The sequence below is a fragment of the Phocoena sinus genome, chromosome 1 (assembly GCF_008692025.1).
Source record: "Phocoena sinus isolate mPhoSin1 chromosome 1, mPhoSin1.pri, whole genome shotgun sequence".
Classification (NCBI taxonomy): domain Eukaryota; kingdom Metazoa; phylum Chordata; class Mammalia; order Artiodactyla; family Phocoenidae; genus Phocoena; species Phocoena sinus.
Window position 1 is genome coordinate 131,448,163 of NC_045763.1, and position 27,758 is coordinate 131,475,920.

Sequence of the window (27,758 nt, forward strand, 5' to 3'; positions counted from 1 at the left end):
AATGATATGCCAGAAACCAGCAACTTTCATGTTCTAGCTATGATTTGATTAATACTGGTTACTAGTTGAGATATTAGCGAGAGCATTTCAGTTAGTAAGTCGTAATACAAATTTAGGAAATACAAATCCAAGGTATATCATAATTCCCTCTCATGACCTCACCTGATTTCCAGACTTCACTTTCCCATCGGGATGACACTTGCATCTCAAACATTGTACAACTGAGATCTGAACTCAGGTATGTATCTTGTTTCCCCCAAACCCATTCTTTTATCCCCCAAATTATTTTGGAGTTGCCTTCTACCATCTATATAATAGCCCTTACCAGGAACCCAGAAAGTTCTTTACCAATTAAATATAATCAGTTTCTAAGTGTTGCCCAATTTTCCTTCCTAAACAACACTTTTAAAATTTGTCCTCGTCTACTTTGCTAATACCACTACCTTAGATCAGGCCCTAGTCTTCCTGAACAATTAAGACATCCTCCTAGCTGCTTATCTTGCTTGTAGTCTTTTCCTCTCATGGCCGTCTACCACACAGCTGTCATTTGTCTGTAGAGCAAACTATCATGTCGTTCCTTTGCTTAAAACTCTCCAACAGCTGGTATTTACGACCTTTGTCATGTGCTGCTTAGTTCTGATACACTGAAGTGACTGCAATTTCACTGCTTGATGCCTTAGCGCCTTTGCTTCCACTGTTCCCTTTGCAAACAACCTCATCCCTTGCCTCCTGATTTAAATTCAGGTGTCAGCTCCAGGAATACCTTCCAGATTGATGTTGGGTAGGTGCATCCATACCACCCAGTGTACATTTTATCACTGGGCTGATGACACTATTGAGTTACTGCATGAGACAACACTTTACTACCTTTACTTATTTCTGTTACAGATGAAATAAATATGAATATAGAGAATATATACCATTCTAGCAAAACTCATCCTCTTTGGACAGATTTTCAGGGCTTAAAGGACATATTTTGTCCTAAGGGCTCTTGAAGATGGAAAAAGAAAACAATTAGTGGTTCTGTTTTTGTTCAGCCATCACACAAAGAAGTTGAGCATTAGTTAGATAATCCAGAGCATCAGCTTTACTTTCCAATGTATTGTCTAACAATCAAGTAAAAGTAAAGTGAGCTGTGCAGGTCAGGGTAGCCATCCCAGGATTAAAAACTGCCATAGATGAGCACTGACATGTATGTCAATGAGTTGAATTAACAAGAAGATAATACTGCTGTATGAAATAATGCTCTTAAAGTACAGGAACACTTACATGTTGCTAAAAGATTAATAAACATGATGGAAAAGACAACTATACAGACCATATTTCCACAGAAATATTTTTTATTACTCTACTCTTCACACTATGCTTGGGGACAGTAATTTATTAAGTCCAGGAGAAAAGAGAATTCACTGACAGAATGAAACTTCCAAATTTTTTCATTTAAAATTTATAAGTAATTTAACTATAGATAGCATCAGGTAGAGAAGACCTTTATTCTGGACCCCCATAAAAACTAGGTTTTTGTCTATTAGAGAAGTCTCTTCTTGCCAGAACTGGTTTTCCTGTAAGCTCAGTAGGTTCTGGAGCTGATTATTACCACATTGCTCGCTGCACCCCAGACAGTTGCCCATGGTCGGCTAAGTGACGGAAGACGATACGACTAAGCCTCCAGCGCCGCTTTACACCTCGTGGACGGGATGTCATAACACACCGATTTCTGATTCTAACGGGACAGCTATCCCGGGGAAGGGCAGCAATTTCTTCATCAGCCACTTCCTAAGGGAAGTCACAACATTATTTACACAGATCACGTGCATTTATTTATTCTAGATGATTAGTTAATGCTCAGAGGAAGAGAACGAAGGGCTAGATTCATTAATGTAGCCAAGTTTGGCAAAAGAACCCTGGACACCATAGTGAACTTCAAGCTCTGAGGAGAAACAAACAGATCAGAAAAATGACAGAAATGTTTGACATACAATGTAATTTTTCAAAATTTAATTGAAACAACGTAGATACACAAGAATCCACAAACCATAAGTGTAAAGCTCAACAAGTTTTCACAAACAGAACATAGCTGTGTAACCAGCAACTAGATTAAGAAAAATTATCCGCACCCCAAGCCTTCCCTCTGCCTCCTTTCAGTCACTGACCTCCTGGCTAAGAGCTAACCTGGCTACTAACACCACAGATGAATTTTTCTTGTTTTGATTTTATATAAATGTAACCATGGACTATAATAAAAACCATTCTTTTTTATTCATTTCTGTTTGGCTTCTTTCACTCAATAAAATGCTTGTGAGAGTCTTCATACTGGTGCATGTGTTGTAAGTTGTTCATTCTCATTGGTGCTTTTATTGCGTGAATATGCCATAATTCATTTATCCATTGTACAGCTGATGGACATCCGGGTAGTTTCTAGTTTTGAGCTATTACAAATAGAGCTGCTACAGACATTCTCATTTCTCTTTTGGAAAATGTATGAATGCATTTCTGTTGTCTCCCCAAACGATTTTTTCCCAGCTTTCCTGAGATATAATTGACATAGAACACTGTATAAGTTTAAGGTGTACAATGTGATATTTTGATGCATGTATATACTGTGAAAAATAATTACCGCAATAAGGTTAGTTAACACCTCCATCACCCCACATAATTACTTTTTTGTGTGCGTGAGAACACTTAAGATTTACTCTTTTAGCAACTTTCAAGTATATAATACGGTGTTGTTAACTGTAGTCACCATGTTGTACTTATTCAACCCCAGGACTTATTCACCTTAAAACTGGAGGTCTGTACCCTTTGGCCAACATCTCCCCATTTTCCCCAGTCCCCAGCCTCTGGTAACCACTATTCTACTCTGTTTCTATGAATTTGTTATTTTAGATTCCACATATAAGAGAGATCATACAGTATTTGTCTTTTTCTGACTTACTTCACTTAGCATAATGCCCTCAAGGTACATCCACGTTATTGCAAAAGGCAGGATTTCCTTCTATTTTATGGCTAAATAGTATCGTATTCTGTGCCTGTGTATGAATCACACTGAGTGTCACATTCATCTGTTGATGGACATTCAAGTGGTTTCCATGTCTTGGCTATTGTGAATAATGCTGGAGTGAACATAGGGGTTCAGATATCACTTCTATTTCTATCTAGTGATTTCATTTCCTTCAGATTTATACTGAGAAATGGAATTCCTGGATCATACATGGTAGTTCTATTTTTAACTTTTTGAGGAACCTCCATACTGTTTTCCATAGTGGCTGCACCAATTTACATTCCCGCCAACAGTGCACAAGGGTTCTCTTTTCCACATCCTCGCCAAAACTTATCTCTTGTCTTTTGGATAGTAGCCATTCTGACAGGTGTGAGGTGATAGCTCTTTGTGTTTTCATTTGCATTTCCCTGATAAGTGATGTTGAGCATCTTTTCATGTACCTGTTGGCCATTTTTATGTCTTTTTTAGAAATATGTCTATTCAGGTTCTCTGCCCATTTTTTAATCAAAAAAAATTTGGGGGGCTACTGAGTTGTATGACTTCCTTACATTTTCAGGGTATTAACCCCTTATCAAGTACATGACTTGCAAATATTTTCTCCCATTTTGTAGGGTGCCTTTTCATGTTGTTGTTTCTTTTAGTGTGATGTAGTCTACTTGCTTATTTTTGCTTTTGCTGCTTGCACCTTTGGTGTCACACCTAAAGAATCACTGCAAAGATAAATGGCAAAGAACTTTTTTACCCTTTGTTTTCTTCTAGCAGTTTTACACTTTCAGGTCTGTCCTTTAAGCCTTTAACCCATTTCAAGTTAATTTTTGTGAGTGGGGTAAGATAGGGGTCCAATTTCATTCTTTCACATGTGAATATCCAGTCTCCCCAACACCATTTATGGAGAAACTATCCAATACCCACTGAGTATTTTTGGCTACCTTGTCAAATATTTGTTGACTATGTATCTGTGGCTTTATTTCTGGGTGTCTGTTTTTATGCCAATACCATACAATTTTGAATATTATAGCTTTTAAATCAGGAAATGTGATACCTCCAGCTTTTTTGTTTGTTTGTTTTTCTTTCTCGGGATTGCTTTGACTATTCGAGGGTCTTTTGTCGTTCCATACAAATTTTAAGATTATTTTTTCTATTTTTGCTTCTTCAATTTCTTTCATCAGTGCATATAGTTTTCAGTGTACAAATCTTTCACCTTCTTAATTTCTAGGTTTAGTTCTGACACTATTGTAAATGGGATTGTTTTCTTTCTTTTTCAGATAGTTTGTCAGTGTACAGAAGCACAACTAAATTTTGTAGGTTGATTTGGTAACCTGTGACTTTACTCAATTTATAGATTAGTTCTAACAGTTTCTTGGTGGAGTCTTTAGGGTTTTCTACATATAATATCATGTTGTCTGCAAATAGAGTTTTACTTCTTCCTTCCTGATTAGATGCCTTCTATCTCTGTTTCTTGCCTGATAGCTCTGGCTAGGCTTTCTAGTACTCTGTTGAACAGAATTGGCAAGAGTAGACATCCTTGTCTTGTTCCTGATCTTAGAGGAAAAACTGTTGAATTTGGTTTCCTAGTATTTTGTTGAGAATTTTTACATCTCTATTCATCAGGGATACTGACCTGTAGTTTTCTTCTTGTAGTGTCCTGATCTGGCTTTGGTATCAGGGCAATGCTGGGCTCATAAAATGACTTTGGGAATGCTTCCCTCTTCTTCAATTTTTTGGAAGAGTTTGAGAAGGATTGGCACTAATTCCCCTTTAAATGTTTGGTAGAATTCACTCATGAAGGCACACAGTCCTGGGCTTTTCTTAGTAGGTTTCTGATTACTGATTCAATCTCCTTACTCATTATTGGTCACTGCAGATTTTCTAGTTCTTCATGATTCAGTCTTGATAGGTTATATGTTTCTAGGAATTTATCCATTTCTTCTAGGCTAGCCAATTTGTTGGCATACAACTGCTCTTCTCAGTCTCTTATGATTCTCTGTATTTATTTGGTATCAGTTGTAATGTTTCCTCTTTCATTGCTGATTTTACTGGAGTCTTCTCTCTTCTTTACTAGGTTAGCCAAGCTAAAGGCTCATCAATTTTATCTTTTCAAAAAACCAGCTCTTAGTTTCACAGATCTTTAGTTTTTCCGGTTTCTATTTTCATTAATTTCTGCTCTGATCTTTGTTTCTGCTAACTTTGGGCTTACCTGTTCTTCTTTTTCTTGTTCCTTGAGGTGTAAGTTAGGTTATTTCCCATAAGATTTTTGAATCATAAAAGTCTGAAACCTCTGGACTGAACATCAAGTAGGAGGAAAATGTGGTTTGAGGTGAAGTTGAAGAAGAAGGAAGGGCAGGAGCCCTCAGAACCTTGACACCTATGGTAAAGACTCTGACGGTGGAGATGCAAAGACGAGTGATCAAGTGAGACTTACGTTTTTAAAAGATCATTTGCAACGTAGGGAAATAAATATGGTAAAAGGGCAAAAGTGGCTCAGGGGAGAAAAACAGAGATTACTGCAGTAGTTAGCACTAAGGTTTTGTCAGTACAGATTTAGTCTTATGTATGTGGTTGAAGTATGTGTATTATTGTGCATGTGTGTGTGTGTGTGTGATTGACCCTGTACTAGACTATGATGGAAGCAAAATAATTAACATATTAGAAGTACATAAATGAGAAAATGTATATGAAAGCCACTAAATTTATATCAACTATTAAGCATTAAGAGTAGTTCCTGATCTCCAAAAGCTTATGCATGTGCTATTAAGAAATACTATTAAAAAAAAAAGAAATATTGAGAGAATTATACAAAACAACATGATTAAGTCAATGAATGGTAGACAGTAAATGCTATAGAGACAGGAGAAATGATTGGGCTGGCAGAATGAAGTAAAGTTTCATGGAGACAGAACTTGAAGAATACCTACAAATTGTTTATGTATGTGTGAATGTAAAGATTTAAGGCAGTGTACAAATGAGGAAACTGGGCAAAGGGAAAATGAAACAAAAGAGCATTCTGTGAGAGCCTGTAAGTATGTTAGCACTGGGGCATAAATTTGACTTGTAAGCTAGTTGGCAGGCAACATAGTGCCATGATCACTTCCCATGATTCATAGAGTCTCTGCACAGCTATTGCTGGTTCTCATACCACAGCTCCCTCCCTAACTTACACCTCAAGGAACAAGAAAAAGAAGAACAGGTAAGCCCAAAGTTAGCAGAAACAAAGATCAGAGCAGAAATAGTAATCAGTAATCACCACATAGTAATCTTCTGGGAATCTTCATACATTTGTCCTCTACAACATCTTAAGCTGAGCTTCTCAGGAGCCACTTCTTATTACTTGCTAAATATAGGCAAGTAGCTTAATGTCACTACAGTAAAAGTCATAACAGAATGGTCCAGGGCACTCAGTTTTCTGCTTATCTGGCTTAATTTAGACAAGATTTAAAAAGAATCCACAGTAATGAGGGGCCTGTATATTATTCTCCAAATTTATATAAATGAAATATTATTTACTCTGAGCTTTTGATAAGTTTAATGGCTTTGAATTTGAGTTATACTCTCTGATAAGACTCTTTTTTTTTTTTGCGGTACACGGGCCTCTCACTGTTGTGGCCTCTCCTGTTGCGGAGCACGGGCTCCGGACACGCAGGCTCAGCGGCCATGGCTCACGGGTCCAGCCGCTCCACGGCACGTGGGATCTTCCCGGACCGGGGCACGAACCCGTGTCCCCTGCATCGGCAGGTGGACTCTCAACCACTGCGCTACCAGGGAAGCCTCTGATAAGACTCTTGAATGCAGGTATTTTATGTCACCAGTTAGGCAGGACTTATGATTCAGGGAGTCAAACCGAGTTGACATTCTCTTATTCAAGTTAGAGAGTGACAAGAAAGTAAACCTAAATGGAAGGCCACCTCATGAGCACAGGAATTCGGAGAGGCAGGTTTAGGGATGGCCCTGGATAAGGAACGGTGTAGGCCATGTGCTGGGCACCTGGCCCCACGCATTGGCAAAGACTCCCAATGCCTTGAGAGTTGAATGATTGGGATGATTGGAGAAATAACTATCCAATTTCTGTGTGCTTACCATGCATCAGTACTTTCTAAGCATCACCTAATGAAATGGTTAAAGAGCTAGTAAGAATGAATAGTTCTTTTTTAATTTGAAACTCATCAAAATCAGTTACAAGGGTATTTGTTTACGTTGATTGAAAAAAATCTGATTACATTCTCCAGAAAGTATATTGATACTAAGTCACAACAAACTGTATTAAAAGTGATCTGATTTGAGTTAATGATTTTATGGTAGATACTCATCTTACTTAGCTAACCTGAAGGTCTTTTGGCAGAATGGTATTCTTCCTGAGAGAATTGATCCGAAGCCTCTCATCTGCATACTCATAGGCCATTTTTCTTCTCTTCACATCACGCAACATTTTCCAATCTACATAGTAACTTCGAACTTGGCCTGAAGCTGATGAAGGAACCACCTAAGAGACAGAGACAAAGAACAAGTGAAGGACAGTCAGACCCAGACTCTGGCAGTTTCTCCATCCTGTGATCCTCTTTTAGTCACTATTTATGACCTTTTATCCTCCAAGTAATTATGGATAACTTTAATAATTTAAAATAATAGACTTCTTAATTCAGAACAAATAACCTTTATGGACATACATTAAGCCAAAATGGTGGTAATTAATACAATGCCAATAATGTGGGTTGGAAAGTGAAAAATTTTCTGAGATTTTTTTATATAATTCTGTTTTACCTTTACTTAGGTTAATAAATATATGGTTCAAAAGTCAAAAAAGTATAGAAAGGGGGAGGAGGCCAAGATGGTGGAGTGGAGAGACATGGAGCTCACCTGCTCCCACAAATACATCAAAGATACATCTACACGTGGAACAATCCATACATGCTACCTACTGAAAGCCTGCGGAAGATCTCAGACAACCAAAGCTGCAAGAAAGATTTCCACAAAACCATGTAGGATGAAGGGAAAAGGGAGAAGAGGAATTGGGATGGGACCTGCACCCTTGGGAGGGAGCTGTGAAAGACGAAAGGTTCCCTCACCCTGGGGACCTCCTTCACTGTCTGGGAGGTCTGCTGGGACAGCTAGGGAGCTTCAGAGGCTCAAAAGCAGAGTGCAGGAGCTGGTCTGCTGCCCCACAGGGTAGAGAGACCAGCACAGACGGTCTTTGCCACATTGCCACACTTTCCAGTCTGAGGTGCACCTGCTGGCGTGCATAGTGATTGGGTGTTGAAACTCAGGCTTCAGTAGACAGATCTGGGGAGATGACTTGGTTTGGCTGTGTGAAGACAGCCCAAAGGGCCTGGAGTGTGGCCCGAGCCACAACTGGGGGTGTGCACAGGATGGAGCATGAGGCTGCCGTAGGAGCCCCACTGTCAACATGGGAAGGGAGGGGCATGAGTCCACTACAGCAGCCTCACTATCAGCATGCTCACAGCAGGGCACAGCTCCAACTGTAGTGGGTTTTGCAAACTTTGTGGGCACACACACATGGAGGCGGCACTGAATACTGAGGTTATCACTGGCACTCCTGCTTTAGGTGTGGGGCTGCAGCTCCAGAGGACTTTCTCGCCCATGGTTTTGTGAGGGTTTCTAACCCATACCTAATCTCCAAGCCGATTCCAAGCACTCCTGCAGCAGATGCAGCCCCCGAGGGCAGTGCCAGCAACAGTGATCTTTGTGGGTGTGCACACCAGGTGGCACCAGTGTCACAGAGTTACACATCACAGCAAACAGCTCCTGGGGAGGAACGCACAGGGGCTTCTTTCCCAGAGGCAGTGTTCTAGACCTGCCTACCTCACATCGAAGCTTAGAATCGGATCTAGGGGCTTCCACTCCAACAAACGGGGAGCAGACTCTACCCCTGACAGGGATGTAACAATCACAGAGAAAAGAGGAGGCCCTGCCCAACATCCAGTGCAGGCTCCAGTCAACACAATATCAAACACACCACCTATATCAAGGAGGCAAGGGCCAGTACACCCTGAGGAAAGACACAGCAAGCCAAAAACAGCCCTCGCACCAAAAATACTGGACTCATACAGTCTACACAGGGTCACTCCCAGCTAAAAACAGCCCTTCAAAACCACAGTAGACAACTATTTTCCCTAAATTCAGAGTAAGAGGGACTTCCCTGCTGGCACAGTGGTTAACAATATGCCTGCCAATGCAGGGGATACAGGTTCAAGCCCTGGTCCGGGAAGATCCCACATGCCACGGAGCAACTAAGACCGTGTGCTAAAACTACTGAGACTGTGCTCTAGAGCCCGTGAGCCACAACTACTGAGCCTGTGTGCCACAACTACTGAAGCCTGTGCACCTAGAGCCCATGCTCCGCAACAAGAGAAGCCACTACAATGAGAAGCCCATGCATCGCAATGAAGAGTAGCCCCACTTGCTGCAACTAAGAAAGCCCACATGCAACGAAGACCCAACGCAGCCAAAAATAGAATATAAATAAATAAATTTAATACTTAAAAAAATAAATTCAGAATAAGAGAAATATAAGTAAAATGAAAAAGCAGAAGAATTACTCCCAATTAAAAGAACAGGTGAAATCCCCTGAAAAAACAAGCAATGAAACAGACCTCTCCAGTCTACATGACCCCAAGTCCAAAAAGGAAGTAATAAAAATGCTGAAGGGAGAGCAGCCAAGATGGCAGAGAAGGACCCTAAGCACACCTCCTCTCACGAGCACACGAAAATCAGAACAATCTGCAGAACCATTGTTAAAAAGGACTGAAACTTAGCAGAAAAGATTCTCTACATCTAAATACAATGAGATGGGCACACTCATGATGTAATCAAGTCCCACACCCCCAGGTGTGCTACCCACAAACTAGAGAATAATTATAAAAAGGACTGAAACTTAGCAGAAAAGATTCTCTACATCTAAATACAATGAGATGGGCACACTCATGATGTAATCAAGTCCCACACCCCCAGGTGTGCTACCCACAAACTAGAGAATAATTATAAAAAGGACTGAAACTTAGCAGAAAAGATTCTCTACATCTAAATACAATGAGATGGGCACACTCATGATGTAATCAAGTCCCACACCCCCAGGTGTGCTACCCACAAACTAGAGAATAATTATATTGCACAGCTTCTCCCAAAGAAGAGAGTTCTGAGCCTGTCAGACTCCACTCCCAGCCCAGGGGGCTGACATGGGGAAGAGGAGCCCCCAGAGCATTTGGCTTTGAAGGCCAGTGGGGCTTGATTGTAAGAGTTCCACAGGAATGGGGGAAATAGAGACTTCACTCTCAAAGTGCGCACACAAAATCTCACATGCACCGGACCAAGGGCAAAAGCAGTAATCTGACAGAAGCCTGGGCCAGACCTACCTGCTGGTCTTGGAGGGTCTCCTGGGGAGGTGGCTGTGGCCCACCCTGGGGACACAGACTCTGGTGCCTGATATATCAGGGAGCATTCATCTGCATGTGTGAGTTCTTGTGGAGGCTGACATTTTGGTACAAAGACCTGGCCCCACCCATCCATAGGCTCAAGTGCTGAGAGGCACTGAGGCAAACAATACAATGGGCAGGGACACAGTCAAACCCATCAGCAGACAGGCTACCTAAAGACTTCCTGAGCTCACAGCCTCCTCTAGATATGTCCCTAGACATGGTCCTGTCCATCAGAGGACCAAGACCCAGTTCTACCCACCAGGGGACAGGCACCGGCCCCTCCCACCAAGAAGCCTGCACAAGCCTCTACACCAGGCTCACCTACCAGGGGACAGTCACTAGAAGCACGAAAACTACAGTTCCGCAGCCTGCAGACTGAGTCCACAAACACAGGCCAGACACTACCCTGGGACCAGCTGGCCCCTGGTCCTTGAGGGATGAGAGGGGAGTGCACTGCTGGGACACAAATGACGTTTCCTACAGAGGGCCAGTTTTCCAAGGTGGAGGTCCAAAACCAACCTACCACGTACACAAAATCACAAATAGCAATCATAAAATGAGGCAACAGAGGAATATGTTTCACACGAATAAACAAGATAAAACCCCAGAAGAACAACTAAGTCACATGGAGATAGGCAATCCACCCAAGAAAGAGTTCAGAGTAATGATTGTAAAGACGATCAAAGAACTTGGGAGGAGAATAGATGCACAGAGCAAGAAATCAGAAGTTTTTAAAAAAGAATTAGAAAATATAAAGAACTAAAAAAAACAATAACTGATATGAAAAATACACTGGAAGGAATCTACAGTAGACTAAATGATTCAGAAGGACGGATCAGTGAGCTGGAAGACAGAGGTAGTGGAAATCACTGCCACTAAACAGAAAGAAGAAAAAAGAATGAAATGAGGACAGCTTAAGAAACCTCTGGGATAACATCAAGCACACTAATACTGGCATTTTAGGGATCCCAGAAGGAGGGAGAAAGGGTGGTCTTGGAAAATAAATGAACAGATAATAGCTGAAAACTGCCCTAACCTGGGGAAGGAAACAGTCACCCAAGTACAGGAAGTACAGAGAGTCCCATACAGGATTAACCCACAGAGGAATACACCACAATGCATTGTAAGAAAGATGACAAAAGTTAAATATAAAGAGAGACTATTAAAAGCAACAAGGGAAAAGCAACAAATAACACACAAAGAACTCCGATAAGGCTATCAGCTGATTTTTCAGCAGAAACTACAGGCTAAAAGGGAGTGGCATTATATACTTAAAGTGATGAAAGAGAAAAACCTACAACCAAGAATACTCTACCCAGCAAGGCTCTCATTCAGATTTCATGGAGAAATCAGAAGCTTTACACACAAGCAAGAGCTAAAAGAATTCAGCACCACCAAACCAGCTTTACAGCACCTGCTAAAGGAACTTCATTAGGCGGAAATGAAAAGGCCACAACTAGAAGCAAGCAAATTACAAAATGGAAAAGCTCATTGATAAAGGCAAACATACAATAAAGGTAGAAAATCATCCATGCACAAAGCTAGTAGGGAGGTTAAAAGACTAAAGTAGTAAAATCATTTGTAACCATTGTAAGCAGTTAAGCGATACACAAAACAATCAGACATAAAATGTAAAATCAAAAACAGTAATAGTGGGCTTCCCTGGTGGCGCAGTGGTTGAGAGTCTGCCTGCCAATGCAGGGGACACGGGTTCGTGCCCCGGTCTGGGAAGATCCCACATGCCGCGGAGCAGCTGGCCCCGTGAGCCATGGCTGCTGAGCCTGCGCGTCTGGAGCCTGTGCTCCACAACGGGAGAGGCCACAACAGTGAGAGGCCACAACAGTGAGAGGCCCGCGTACCACAAAAAAACAACCCAAAAAACAGTAATAGTGAGGAAAGGAGACTACAAATGCAGTGAGTGTATCTAAAATGCATTAGAAATTAAGAGATGAGCAACTTGAAACAAGCATGCATAAATATAGACTCCTACACAAAAACCTCATGGTAACTGCAAAACAAAAATCTATGATAGATACAGACACAAAAAAGAAAAAGGAATCCAAACATACCACTAAAAATAGTCATCAAATCACAACACAGGAGAACAGGAGAAAAAAGGGCAAAAAAAGACCTACAAAAACAAATCCAAAGCAATTAACAAAATAGTAATAGGAACATACATATTGATAATTACCTTAAATGTAAACAGACCAAATGCTCCAACCAAAAGACACAGACTGACTGAATGCATACAAAAACAGGACCAGTATATTTGCTGCCTACAAGAGACACACTTCAGATCTAAAGACGCATACACACTGAAAGTGAGGGAATGGAAAAAGATACTCCATGCAAATGCAAATCAAAAGAAAGCCGAAACAGCAATATTTATATCAGACAAAACAGACTTTAAAAAAAAGACAGTTACAAGAGACAAAGAAGGACACTACATAATGATCAAAGGATCAATACAAGAATATATAATAATTTTAGTGGGGGACTTTAACACCCCACTTACATCAATGGACAGATCATCCAGACAGAAAATCAATAAGGAAACACAGGCCTTAAATGACACATTAGACCAGATGGACTTAATTGATATTTACAGAGCATTCCATCTGAAAGCAGCAGAATACAAATTCTTTTCAAGGGCACATGGAACATTCTCCAGGATAGATCACATGCTGAGCAACAAAGCAAACCCTTGTAAATTTAAGAAAACTGAAATCATATCAAGCAGCTTTTCTCACCACAACACTATGAGGATAGAATTCGACTACAAGAAAAAGACTGCAAAAACACAAACACATGGAGGTTAAACGATATGCTACTACACAATGCATCACTGAAGAAGTCAAAGAGGAAATCAAAAAATACCTGGGGACAAATGAAAATGAAAACAATCCAAAATCTACGGGACACAGCAAAAGCAGTTCTTAGAGGGAAGTTTAGAGATGCAAGGAAACAAGAAAAATCTCAAATAAACAGCCTAACCTTACACCTAAAGCAACTAGAGAAAGAAGAACAGAACCCAAAGTTAGTAGAAGGAAAGAAATCATAAAGATCAGAGCAGAAATGAAATAGAGACTAAAAAAATAGGAATGACAATGAAACTAAAAGCTAGTTCTTTGAAAAGATAAACAAAATTGATAAGCCTTTACCAGACTCATCAAGAAAAAAAAGGGAGCAGTCCCAAATCAATAAAATAGAAATAGAGAAGTTACAACTGCCACCACAGAAATACGAAGAATCATAAGAGGCTACTTTGAGCAACTATATGCCAATAAAATGGACAACCTAGAAGAAATGGACAAATTCTTAGAAAGGTACAATCTTGCAAGACTGAACCAGGAAGAAATAGAAAATATGAACAGACCAATTATAAGTAGTGAAATTGGGTTGGTAATTTAAAAACTCCCAACAAGCCAAAGTCCAGGACCAGACGGCTTCACAGGTGAATTCTACCGAACATTTAGAGAAGAGTTAATAACTATCCTTGTGAAACTATTCCCAAAAATGGCAGAAGAAGGAACACTTCTGAACTCATTCTATGATACCACCATCACCCTGATACCAAAACTAGACAAAGAACCCACACAAAAAAAGAAAAGTACAGGCCAATATCACTGATGAACATAGATTCAAAAATCCTCAACTAAATATTATCAAACCAAATCCAACGATAGGTTAAAAGGATCATATACCATGATCAAGTGGGATTTATCCCAGGGATGCAAGGATTTTTCAATATCTGCAAATCAATCAGTGTGATACACCACATTAACACTGAAGAATAAAAAGCATATGATTATCTCAATAGTGGCAGAAAAAGCTTTTGATAAAATTCAACATCCATTTACGATAAAAACTCTCCAGAAAGTGGGCACAGAGGGAACCTTCCTTAACATAATAAAGGCCATATATTACAAACCCACAGCTAATATCATACTCAATGGTGAAAAGCTGAAAGCATTTCCTCTAAGATCAGGAACAAGACAAGGATGGCCACTCGTGCCACTTTTATTCAACATAGTTCTGGAAGTCCTAGCCACAGCAATCAGAGACAAAAAGAAATAAAGGAATCCAAAATGGAAAAGAAGAAATAAAACTGTTGCTGTTTTCAGATGACACTATACACAGAAAATCCTAAAGACGCCACAAGAAAGCTACTAGAGCTCGTCAATGAATTTGATAAAGTTGCAGGATACAAAATTAATACACAGAAATCTGTTGCATTTCTATACACAAACAATGGAATATCAGAATGAGAAATTGAGGAAACAATTTATATCGTTATATTAACAATATAAACAATTTATATTGTTATATTAATATAAACAATTTATATTATTAACAATAATATAAACAATTTTTTTATTTAGAGAATACTTTATTAGTTTCTGTAATCAAACCCATGTAGATAAGACCTTACATATTTAATACAGTGTGCTACCCCTGTACAGATGGAAAAAATTATGTTTAACGTTTCTAGACCAATATGGCTGTTGATTTCTGTACAATGCCAACCCAACATGGTACAACTGGGATACTTCTCCAAAGTTGACAGCACAGTTAAAGTTTCCCATCAAAAGAATAAACTACCTATGAATAAACCTACCTAAGGAGGCAAAAAACCTGTACTGCAAAAACTGAGAGACACTGAACATGGCACAAACAGATGGAAAGATATACCATGTTCTTGGGTTGGAAGAATCAACATTGTTAAAATGACCACACTACCCAAGGCAATCTACAGATTCAGTGCAATCCAATGGCAATAGATTAGATAGAAATCAACCACAAGAAAAAGACAAGTGTAATTTAATGGCATATCAAATTACCAATGGCATTTTTCACAGAACTAGAACAAACAATGTTTAAATTTATATGGAAACAGAAAAGACCCCAAAAAGCCTAAACAATCTTGAGAAAGAAGAATGGTACTGGAGGAATCACCTTTCTTGACTTCAGACAATACTACAAAGTTACAGAAATCAATACAGTATGGTAGTGGAACAAAAACAGACACATAGATTAATGGAACAGGATAGAAAGCCTAGAAATAAACCCACACACCTATGGTCAATTAATCTATGACAAAGGAGGCAAGAATAGACAATGGAGAAAAGACAGTCTCTTCATTAAAAGGTCCTGGAAGAACTGTACAGTTATGTGCAAAAGAATGAAATTTGAACACAGTAGATAAAAATAAACTCAAAATGGATTAAAGACCTAAATGTAAGACTAGATACTATAAAACTCCTAGAAGAATACATAGGCAGAACACTCTTTGACATAAATTGCAACAATATGTTTTTGGATCCACCTTCTAGCATAATGGAAATAAAAATAAACAAATGGGACCCAGTTAAACTAAGCTGTTGCACAGCAAAGGAAATCATAAAGAAAACAAAAAGAAAACCAACCAACTAGGAGAAAGTATTTGCAAACAATACTTCTGACAAGGGATTAATTTCCAAAATATACAAACAGCTCACACAGCTTAATATAAAAAAAAAAAAATCAAAAAATGGACAGAAGACCTAAATAGTCCTAAATAGACATTTCTCCAAAGACGACATACAGATGGCCAACAAGCATATGAAAAGATGCTCACTATTGCTAATTATTAGAGAAATGCAAATCAAAACTAAAATGAAGTATCACTTCACACAGGCAGAATGGACACCATCAAAAAGTCTACAAATAACAAATGCTGGAGAGGTTGTGAGAAAAGGGAACCCTCCTACACTTTGGTGGGAATGTAAATTGGTGCAGCCACTATGGGAAACAGTATGGAGGTTCCTCAAGAAACTGAAAATAGAGTTACCATATGATCTTGCAATCCCAGTCCTGGGCATATCTCTGGAAAAAAACTCTAATTAGAAAAGATACATGAACACCAATGTTCATAGCAGCACTATTTACAATAGCCAAGACATGGAAGCAACCTAAGTGTCCATCAATAGGTGAATGGATAAAGAAGATGAAATATTACTCAGCCATAAAGAAATAATGCCATTTGCAGCAACATGGATGGACCCAGAGATTATCATACTAAGTGAAGCAAGTCAGACAGAGAAAGACAAATATAACTTACATGTGGAATCTAAAAAATAGTACAAATGAACTTATTTACAAATCAGAAACAGACTCACAGACACGGAAAACAAACTTATGGTTACCAAAAGGGATAACAGGACAGAGGAAGGAGAGGTAGATAAATCAGGAATATAGGATTAACAGATACACATTAGCATATATAAAACAAATAAACAAGGATTTACAGTATAGCACAGGGAAATATATTCGATATCTTATAATAACCTATAATGGAAAAGAATCGAAAAAATATATATAAAACACACCAAATATAACCAAATCACTTTGCTGAAATCAACTATAGTTCAATAAAAAAATGAAATTTTAAAGAAGTATAGACATACAGTGGATTCACCCTCCCATCTCGTCCCTCACCAGCCAAGTGACCACACCCCCACCTCCAGAGGTATCCAGTTACTAGTTTCTTGTGCAGCCTTCCAGAGATTTTTGTCTATAAAATACATGTACACATGCCCACTCCCATGTTTCTTCCCCTACCCCCTTTTTTCACATGTAACAATACATCTTGGAGATCTTTCCATATCCATATGCCAAAAAGCTTCCACATTGTTTTAGGTCACATAATATTCCACTATATGGATGTGACCATGTTCAGGAGACACTACCTCAAAATATGGCTCCTTTGGCATACTGACTATTTCAAGCAAATGGAATTTGAGAAACAGCAGGTGCAAGAAGGGCTTTCTGACCTTCCCCTGAAACAGGTCATAAGACCCTTATGTGACAGGTGCCCTCCCTATAGCCAGGGCATGAAAGAAGCATCTTTATCTCTGAAGCCTGAGGGACACTGAGAAGAATCTGAATAACAGGCCTTGCTAAGTTTCCCTTAGTTTTCTACACTTAGCCCATACCTTTTGTCTTATCAAATTTCCCCACGACTTTCCAGGCTTCAGCAAACCTAGCACAAAACTACTCAGGTTTAACTTCTTTGGGTCTTCATTTCCCTATGAAACTTCCCGTGTCGGGTAAAACTTACAAATTTGTATGATTTTCTCGTTACAAGGGCCCCAGCTGAGAACTTAGAAGAAGATAAAGCAGTTACTTTTTCCTCCCCACAGATGCATCATGATTTATTATCCTGTGACCTACTGGTGGACAGCTAGACCATACCTCACCAGTTATCATTATAAACAAGGCTGCAATGAATAATGTCTTATGTAAATCATTTCATATATATTTCTATGTATCAGTAGGATAAATTCTTGGAAGCAGAACTGCTGGGTCAAAGCATTATTTCAAAATGATAATATGAAATTATCATTGACCTAATATTTCTTAGCATGAGTTGTCCAGTAACAAAATAGTAGGCTCCTCATTGTCACATGTTTACATGGTGAGAGTTTACAATTCTGACTGACAGTACAGGCAGAGAGAGTATAGGCCACTAGAAACTCTAGTCTCCCCCAAACAAGAGCAAATATTATATGTTCGTTAAATTGCAGCTATAGAAAATAATGATGGTCTCTTATAACTGCTGTTTTAGAAACAAATATATGTACAGCATTATACAGAATATAAAGCTGAAAATGAGAATAGTAGATTAGAAAGAAAACGTTTTTTAAATCTATTAACAAAAGATAAACTGAGCATCTTCAATGCTTCAAAGTCTCATGGGGAAATACAACAACTCTAAAATCTGCTTTTTGGAAATAAGACAGCATGAAGGAAATTTCAATATCGATTTGACACGACTGAGTCAAATGAACACGTGGTCACTGTGGCTGGAAATGAGCATCATGGAAAGGAAAGAAGAGAAGGTGAACTTTTTCCAAACCAAAAGAGGAAATGAACAAGATATAGTGGTAAGGTCTGAGGAGATCATTTTGGCTGAAAGAAACAATTCACATTAAGGGTCAATGCCAGGTTTGTTTTTATCTATGACATTGAAAGTTAAAGAGAATTAAAAAACAAAATTAAACATTTTTCCCCTCAATTCTTTTCCAGACTATTCCTAATCAACATCCTCTCTACCATCTCCTAACAGGTTTCTCTATTTATTTAAGAAAACAAAACACCTTTCATTCTTTTTCCACAACTTTCTGACTATAAAAGCAATACACTTTTAAAATAAACATTTATTGGTCTATTATAGTAATTTCTTCTGTAAATAGTGTATGTCCTTTGCCCACATTTCTATTGTCAGTATTTTCTTACCAGTTTATAACAGTGCTTTATATATTAAGATTGCATTCTGTTCTGTACTTATCCTATCCTGCCCCTCTCTCTCACCGCTCTTCACCTCCTAAAACTCTTCCATTGGGCCCTCTTCAACTCATGGTCTACCATTGTCGAAATTTTCTAAATCCTCAATTCCTTAACATCTCCTTCAGATATTTGCTCTAGAGAATCTTGAATCCCAGATAGTTTCCCCATAGCTCTTTTTTTCTCCCACGAGTGGGAGAAAGCTTCCTGGCTCTTTGCTGCAGCTTCCAGACTGTCCCTCCTTCCTGAAAGTAAGCTTTGGCTCTTGTGCCATTGGGTTATACTCCCACCACAGGTCACCACTGTAGTCATCTACCACAGCCCCCACCATTCCCTTTCGTTTTTCACTCACTGTAAATGCTGGCTCACTGTCGCTCTCTCCAATATTCTTCCTGTCTTAATTCCTGGTGATCTCAACACACATGAAATTACACTGTGATCTCTCCATTCCTCGAACTCTTTTCCTCCAGTGATTTTTGTCCTCCACTCTTCTTTACCTATTCACTTCCATGCCCTAGGTCTTTTATTACCAGTAGGTGCAAGCCCTCCATTGTCTCAGCTGTGTGTATCTCATTCTCTATCACTTCTTTCTAGCTTGCTCCTTCTAACACCTCATAACAGCTCCTCTGACACTTTTAATCCATTGTTCCTACCAGTTCTTCACTGGCTCTCAGCTTTTGATTTCCTATCTCCCGCTTACCCAGCCTGAATTCCATGGTCCGTAAATACAATGTCATCTTTCAGACACCCTCAACTCCCTGGTCCCTCTCTCACTTCACTGTACTGGCTCTAATTCTTGCCACTATTCTTCCGATCTACTCTTGACTATTTTACACCATCTTTCCTCAAATCTCTGACACCTGCTCCCACATCCCCACATTTAGCTGATGACTTCAATTTCTCTTTAATTACGAAATTAAAAGCACCTGTAATCAGATATAGAGAACAGACTTCTGGCTGCCAAGGGGGAGGGACAGATGAGGGTTTGGGATTAGCAGATGCAAACTATTATACAGAATGGATAAACAAAAAGGTCCTACTGAATAACACAGGGAACTATATTCAATATCCTATAATAAACCATAATGGAAAAGAATATGAAAAAAATATGTATAACTGAATCACTTTGCTGTACAGCAGAAATTAACACAACATTGCAAATCAACTATACTTCAATTAAAATAAATTTTTAAAAAAGCATCTGTAGTCCATGTACTACATTCCATCCTGTTATTAAAGATCTGCTCTGTCCAATACAGTAGCCACTAACCACACACAGCTAGTGAGTTTGAAATATAACGAGAGAAACGTAATTCCTAATTTTATTTAATTTTAATTAAAAAATTTAAACGGAAGCAAGATAAACATTAACTTTAGTGTTTTGGTAGGACTACATTTTCCGTTTAAAAAATAAATTTATTTTTTAAAATTTATTTTTGGCTGCATTGGGTCTTCCTTGTGGTGGCTTCTCTTGTTGCAGAGCACAGGCTCTAGGTGCCCAGGCTTCAGGAGTCGTGGCTCGCGGGCTCTAGAGCACAGGCTCAATAGTTGTGGTGCATGGGCTTAGTTGCTCTGTGGCATGTCGGATCTTCCTGGACCAGGGCTCGAACCCATGTCCCCTACGTTGGCAGGCAGATTCTTAACCACTGCACCACCAGGGAAGCTCCTACATTTTCCATTTTAATGGTGGAAAATTTAGCATCCAAGCTAAGATGTACTTTAAGTGTAAAATACAAACCTGATTTTGAAGATCTAGTATGAAAAAAAGAATGTAAATATCTCATACATCACGTTTATAGGACATGTTGAAATAATTTTTGACATACCTAAATAAAATATTTTAATAAAATTAATTTCATCTGCTTTTTACTTTTTTTAATGTGGCCACTTAGAAACTTTTAAGTTACATATGTGGTTGGCATTTTATTTCTACTGGACAACGCTATTACAGATTAACTATGTTCCTAAGACCAAACAATTGAACACGAAACTCATCATCTCTTTCCTACACAGCGGTACAGCTCCAGCAATTCTTCCCTCTCCTACATCATCCATTTTCCCCACTTTACAGAATCTTTCCCTTTAACACAAAAACATGCAGTTACTTCTGTCACGTTAAAAAAAATAACACATAACACCCACTCTTAACCCACCTCCTCTGCAGTTATTGACCCATTTTTCTGCTCCCCTTTGCGGCAAAACGTTTTCAAAGGCTTGTCTATATTCGTGGTCTCCAATTTCTTTCCTCCTATTCTGTCGTGAACGCTTTCGCCCCCACCACGCCATCGAAACGGCTAAGATCGAGGTCCCAACAATTTCCACTCTGCTAAACCCAACAAGCAATTCTCAGCTCGTCTTTTAATTGACTTTGAGCAGAGAGTTGCCCACTCCCTGCTCCTGGAGTGCTTCCGGGCCACCACGCTCTCCTCCCTCGCTCTGCTTCTTTCAAGTCTCCTTTGCTGGGCTCTCCTAACATTGAAGGCTCTGGGGCCTCATTCCTCGGACACCTTCTCTCCCCACCTACACTCCTTATAAATTGTAGTCAATCTGTAGCTTTCAACGCCAGTCAGCTCTAAGCTTACGAATACCAAATTTACGTCTGCAGCTCGGCCCTCCCCTGAAGCAGGACGGAGGAGGGAAGTGGGCAGAGCGAAAACCCTGAGACGAGTCTGCACTGGGCGCTACAGCTGGCAGAATAGTGGGGGACCCGTGGGTTTGGAGGTTCAGAGGAGAGGGGGAGGAGGGTTTAAGGGTGTGGCGCAGACCTGCCGGACTGTCCGCAGCAGAGAGCCGAGCGTGGAGGCCGCCATGTTGTCCGCCGCAAATGTCAAACTGCTGCAACTTTATTAACGCTGCCGGATACAGCGAGGACACGAGGGGCGGGACCTGGGCCGCAGGGGGCGGGGCGGCAGGCGGGTCTTTAGCGTATAGGAAGGAGGGCGTAGTTAATTGGATGTACGTTCTCGCGGTATTCAACGGAATATGGGCAAATTAACTATCTGGGAGCGGAGCTGTGATACTGATGTTGGAGTCTGACGGTCATTATCTGTTCCTCGTTTCCTGAGCGCTTTACACACCCTCTTAAATTACCTTCGTCCCCACCCAGCTCCTTTTCCACCCTCCCTTACCTACCAGTTCATTGTTACTAATTTCTCTTTCCCCAAATTCTTCTCGCTCAACCTACTTCTCCTGTATCCTCCATTAATTTAGGATGCTACTTGCCAGAAACCTACAAGTATGGACAGCTCCTCCTTCTCTGTCCTCCTTCCTGTGGATTTTGCAAATCTCTCCTCTCTGCTATAAAGATAGTGCTCATGTTGAGAATAGCAATGCTATACTTCCCATTTATATGTCTAGGGTTTAAAATATATATATATATTTAAAAATATGTATATTGTGTATTGGAGCTTTAGGTGAAAAGCGCTTAAAATATTTTGGGGTTTTTTTTTCGGGGGCAGGGCTGGGGCTGGGAGCATTGCCATTTAAAAATTGCTGTTTTCTGTCTGTAGTTCAGGGTACTTTCAGTTCATCTTCATAGCAAATGTCCTTGGTCTGGAATGAACCCTTTGTGGGGCTCCTTTACTTTGTGTAGATGTAAGGCAAGTACCACCCACCTACCACCCTGGTAGAAGAGTATCAAGGAGTATATATTAGCTTGGCAAAGACCTGTATTTTAGATGTGCTGATTGATGAAGTGAGGAGATTCCCCTGTGTGCTATTTGCATCTACATTATTGGACAGGAGTCTTCTGGGAAAGGAAGCTGAGTGCAGACTCCTTTCTTTAGAGAGAGATTCAAGTGTATTGGAACATGTGTAATGAACTGGGGAGGGACTGATTGAGGCCAGCTGGCAGGAAAGGACAGCATAAGCCCCTGTCATGGTAGAATCAGAAAATTCCTGAACCAGTGTCAGGCAGGCATCTAGTCCTAATTCTAGCCCATGTAATACCTCTGCACAGTTGAGGGTTATCTTCTGCAGTTGTATTCTATTACAAGTTAATCACTAAAGGGATGTTACCTATAAGTTTAAATTATATGTAATGGTGCATTTCTGGGAACCCTGCCTGCTAGATAATAAGCATTAAGCTAAAATACCTTTATTTAGCTCACGGGAAACATCCTGACCAGGCCCACCTGTGAATGGCTGCAGGAAGGAAGCAATTAACTCGTCCCCTCCGGAGTCTGGCCAGAACCAAGACTTTACCCGCTTCCCTTTTAGTATAAAAGAAGCCTGAATTCTAACTCTGGGAAGATGGTTCTTCAGACATTGACTCTGTCTGCCAGCTTTCCAAATAAAGTCACTATTCCTCGTCCCAACAACTTGTCTCTTGATTTATTGGCCTGTCGTGTGGTGGGCAGTACGAGCTTAGACTCAGTAACACAATTAGCTCACGAAGTAGGTGAGTCAGCTTTATACACAGCAGCCTTTTGTTTTCTTTCTGTAAGACTAGTTCTGAAAGCATCTTTAAACAGCATTGTAACTTAAAAAAAATTGTGGTAAAATATACATAACATAAAATTTACCATCTTAACCATTTTTAAGTGTACAGTTCAGTGGCCTTAAGTATATTCACGCTGTTGTGCAACCATCACCACCATCAATCTCCAGAACATCTTTATCTTCTCAACTGAAACTCTGTACCCATTAATCAGTAAGTTCCCCTTCCGCCTGCATCCCAGCCCCTGGCAACCACCATTCTGCTTTCTGTCTGTATGAAATTTTCTACTCTCCTCTATATCTTACATAAGTGGAATCATACGCTTGTTCTTTTGTGTCTGGCTTCTTTCACTTAACATCTTCAAGGTTCATCCTTGTTGTAGCATGCTTCAATACATCCTTACTTTTTATGACTGAATAATTCTCCATTGTGTGGATGTACAACATTTTGTTTCTTTATTCATCTGTCGATAGACACTTGTTTTCCCTCTACCTTTTGTGAATAATGCTACTATGAATATATATGTATATATATATTGAATGAATATATATATATTGTGAATAATGCTACTATGAATATATATGTATGTACAAATATCTTAAACAGTATTAGTATGTTATTAGGCTGTTTTTCTTTAGAAGAGATTAAAGCAATTTAATGGCTGGTAAGATAGGAAGCTCTGAGACAGTAAGAGAAGACTCCAGGATCTTCTTTAATTAATTGTGTTGGTTTTGTATAACAGCCTAAGAGTTTTCCCCCAGTGCACCCTCCCCCATTACTGGGTGGGGAAGCCTGGCAAAGCCTAAAGAAGAATCACTTTACCTTGTGTTCTCCCAAAAACGTCTATGATTCTCCCTGGCCATTTGACGGAAAGTGGGGAAAGCTGTTGGCCTTACTGTCCTGGAATTCTAAGATCAGGAGAAACATCAGCATTCATTCATTTAAGAAACATGTATTAAATGCCTGTCATGTACCATGGTGTATGTGTGTGAGGCGCAGTGACAGAAAGAAATCCCTGCCCTTCTGATGCAGTTGGGCATTATTTAGATGTAGGTGGAGATATTCAGCATTGCCAGTTATGTTGCCTTTGGTTTTTCAGATAGTCCTTCCCTTGGAGGCTTAAACGTTATTTTTGGGTAGACAGATTAAAAGTTAATTGTTAAACATTTTGAGATTTGATTGTGAGAGACTGTTCTAGTTACCATATTGATTCTTGGTATAATAAAATAAGAGGAACCATTGTATAGATGATGAAATTGAGGCACAGAGAGGTTAGATGACTTGCCAAGCTCACAGAACTAGTCCCAGACCAAGACCTACAACTGTCCTCTGGAGAAGCGACAGCTCCAGGACAAAGGCCTGACTGCTGTCACGGGATCCTTACTTATACAACATATCAGTTGGCTAAAATACAGGTTTAATGCCATTTCAATAAAAACCCTCAATGCAAATTTTCTTAAAATACTACTAAAATGTATATAAAAGATTAAGTGGGATGGGAAAGAGGTAGAAAGCTATGAAATTTTGAAAGAGGAAAAATAATGAATGGTCTTGCCCTACCAGATTATAAAATGCCATATATTATAAAGCCATAGTGATTGAACTAGTGTGATACTGATGCCAAAATCAACAGACAGGTGTATGAACTAGATTAGTTAGGTCAGAAAGAAACCCCAGTGTAATTACAGTTTGTTATATCTTAAAGGAAGCATAAAATCACTGAACAAGTGGTACTGGAACAATTGGTTAAAGAACTGGGGAAAACTGTTTAAATTATATCTTTACCTCTTACCATTTATCAAAATAAATTTTAGATAAGTTAAAGTTAAATGCTAACAATGCCTTGAAAAAGAAGAAAAGATAGGCGAACAAATTTTATTTATTATTTTTATTTTTTTGAATTTTACTTTATTTTATTTTTCTATATATAGCAGGTTCTTATTATGTGAACATATTTTAAAACTTAAATCCCAGTAGACAAGTCTCAGAATGTCTACTAACATTACAACTATCCAACCTCATTAGTTTCCAAGAGAATGCAAATTAAAACAATGACAATTTAATCTAGCAAATTAACAAAGGTTTAAAAAAAACGTTTGGTGTTGTTATGGGTATAGGGAAATGGGAGATTTAATCTAGTGGTAGAAAAATAAATTGGTATAACTTGTCTACAAAGCAATTTGGCAAGGTTCTTTTCAAAGTTTTTATCTATTGACCTAGTTATGGCACTTTTAGGAATCTATACCAAGGAAATACTGGGAAACTCTAAAATTTATATACAAGGACACATACCCTGGGATTATTTATAATAAGAACAAATAAAAAACTTAAAAGTCTAACAGTAGGGGGAGAGTTAAATGAATTAAGAAATAACATGTTATAATTCTAGTTTAAAAAATCTGATGGGTTCCAAAATTTTAGATATATATATTTAAAGATACAGGTATATTTATAGGTTAGATAGACAGATAGATAGAAAAAAGATGAAGAAGGAAATACACTCAGATACTAAGAGTAATAGGTTGAGTGACCAGATTACTGGAGATATTTATGTTTTAAAAGTTTTTTCAATTTCCTTATCATGTATAGATTTTACTTTTAGACTCACAAAAATGTTGAAGTTGATTTAAAAATATTAACTGGAATTTCCTTGGTGGTCCAGTTTTAAGACTCTGTGCTCCCGATGCAGGGGGCCCAGGTTCAATTCCTGGTCAGAGAACTAAGAGCCCGCATGGCACAACTAAAGAGCCTGCATGCCACAACGAAGATCTCGCATGCAGCAACGAAGATCCCGCATGCAGCAACTAAGAGCCGGTGCAGCCAAGAAAAAAAAAAAATTAACCTGTTCTTGTCTTTTTATGCCTCTGTTATTTCACCTAAAATATTTGAAAAATGTGCTTCTCAGAGGGCATGAAGGAAAAGGTCACGACCTGGCCCCAGTCAATAGCCTATGCTAACCCTTGGGGACAGGCATAGTCAGAACCCTGGACAAAGCAGGAAGAAATGAAGAATCCAGGGATGCTCGCTGCCTTCCTATTTAGCACTAGTCATTCACTCTCCCTTTGGGTTTCATGTCTCTGGCTCCTCTGTATCTACCATCAAATAAGTTGTTCCTTTGGTGTCTAGTATGTACCTAATACAGGACTGATCATGTCCTTTGCCTCTCTGTTTTGGGGGAGGATTATTTAATTACTCCTTTTTATTGTTTTGTAAATGGTAAATAACAGGGTTAACTGGGCTGCAGCCCTTCGAGTCACAGAGTAAGAATATTGACTTGGTGATATGCCTGTCTATGCCTGTCCCTAGAGACCTTGTCTGGCCCAGGCTGACTCAGCAACTTCCTAGGACCTGAATACCCTCCCTGCTTCACCCCTGCAGTGTTTCCCATCCATGACGTTCTCCCGGAGGGGCCTCCAGGGCCAGGCCTCCCCCACGTGGAAAGCTGGATATGGTTTGACTCAAAAGAACCAGACTTCTTGGGCTTGTGGTGGTCTGTGTGTGGGGACAGCCAAGAGGAAAAACAAAGAGGAGGAAGGTGGGAGAGGAGAAAAAGAACATGTTGGAGGGAGAGAGAAAGGCACAGACACACACACACAAGCATTTTCAGCCCTGGCTCTGAAATAGCGTGTATGGATAGTCTGCCTTCATTAAACACCACCAGCTGAAAAGTAATCCTACTGCTGTACCAGCTTGGCCCTGGAGTGTGGTGGCCTTAGCACTTCTTTCTAGAAGCAGCTGCCGTGGCCCCAGCCCGGAAGTCTCCTCCTAGAGCTGTGTGTAGTTCATGGAATTGAACACAAGGTGGCAGTAGCGGCACATCTGAGCTCCAACACCTGCCAGCAAGCTGTGCCCCCCACACACCTGTCCTCCAAGTAAGTTGATGACAGGTTGCCTATCATCAGGTACGACCTGTGTTTGCAACTGAGTTTGCCTCTTTTGTAGGACTCAAGAGTAGGACAGGCTACATGATGTGTAGGGCTCAGTGCAAAATTAAAATGTAGGGCCCTTTGTTCATAAAGCAGGAAAAAACTGCTGTTAAAGGTAGTAAAATATCCCGTGGAGCTCAGGTGCAGTGAGATAGCCCCTCGGACTTGCCTCAGGCACGTCTCACTTCTTGCTCTGGGCCTTCTCTGAGGTTGATGTGGGACACCTGAGGAACCAAGGGACAGCTCGTCACCCACACGTGCACGGCCACCAAATGCAGGGGCTGTGGACACCCTTGGGAAACTCTGAACCAACTGGCAATGGAAGCCTATGGATAACGTGCTTCCTGTGGCTCCTGGAAGGTCTCAGTGATAGAAACACCTGTCACCAATGCAGTAACACATCCTTGTGTTGCCTTTTCCCCCTTTCTTGGTCACCATCCTCACCCCTCATTCCTGTTCCCTGGGGTTGCTGCCCATATCAACTACTTGCACGTAAACCTCTGTCATGGAGTCTGCTTTTGCAAGTGGTGGGTGCGTAGGGGAGCTCAGGCTAAGACAAAAATATCCCATCCAACAGATCGTCCCAAATCTTGCTGATACTACTTCTAATTGTCTTTTTCGTTTTCTCCTCTCCTAGT

At 39.9% G+C, this 27,758-nt stretch overlaps 1 protein-coding gene across 1 annotated transcript; it reads right to left on the reverse strand.

Annotated features, from left to right (window-relative positions):
- Window positions 1–1,322: 1,322 nt before the first annotated feature.
- MRPS14 (mitochondrial ribosomal protein S14) lies at window positions 1,323–21,653 on the reverse strand. The gene is made up of 3 exons (XM_032646854.1): window positions 21,522–21,653; window positions 7,320–7,478; window positions 1,323–1,776 (listed from the first exon to the last, which is right to left on the reverse strand). The coding sequence occupies exons 1-3, from the start codon at window positions 21,564–21,566 to the stop codon at window positions 1,594–1,596; spliced, it is 387 nt and encodes a 128-aa protein (XP_032502745.1). The 5' UTR covers window positions 21,567–21,653; the 3' UTR covers window positions 1,323–1,593.
- Window positions 21,654–27,758: the final 6,105 nt, after the last annotated feature.

What these genes read in the sequence shown, in the direction of transcription:
- MRPS14 (XM_032646854.1), bottom strand. Translation starts at nt 21,566, where the DNA reads ATGGCGGCCTCCACGCTCGGCTCTCTGCTGCGGACAGTCCGGCAG. An exon ending in TGCTGCGGACAGTCCGGCAG is followed by an intron (nt 7,479 to 21,521) that starts GTCTGCGCCACA and finishes TCTGTCTCTTAG; the next exon opens with GTGGTTCCTTCATCAGCTTC. An exon ending in TTCTGCCAAAAGACCTTCAG is followed by an intron (nt 1,777 to 7,319) that starts GTTAGCTAAGTA and finishes GACTTCCCTTAG; the next exon opens with GAAGTGGCTGATGAAGAAAT.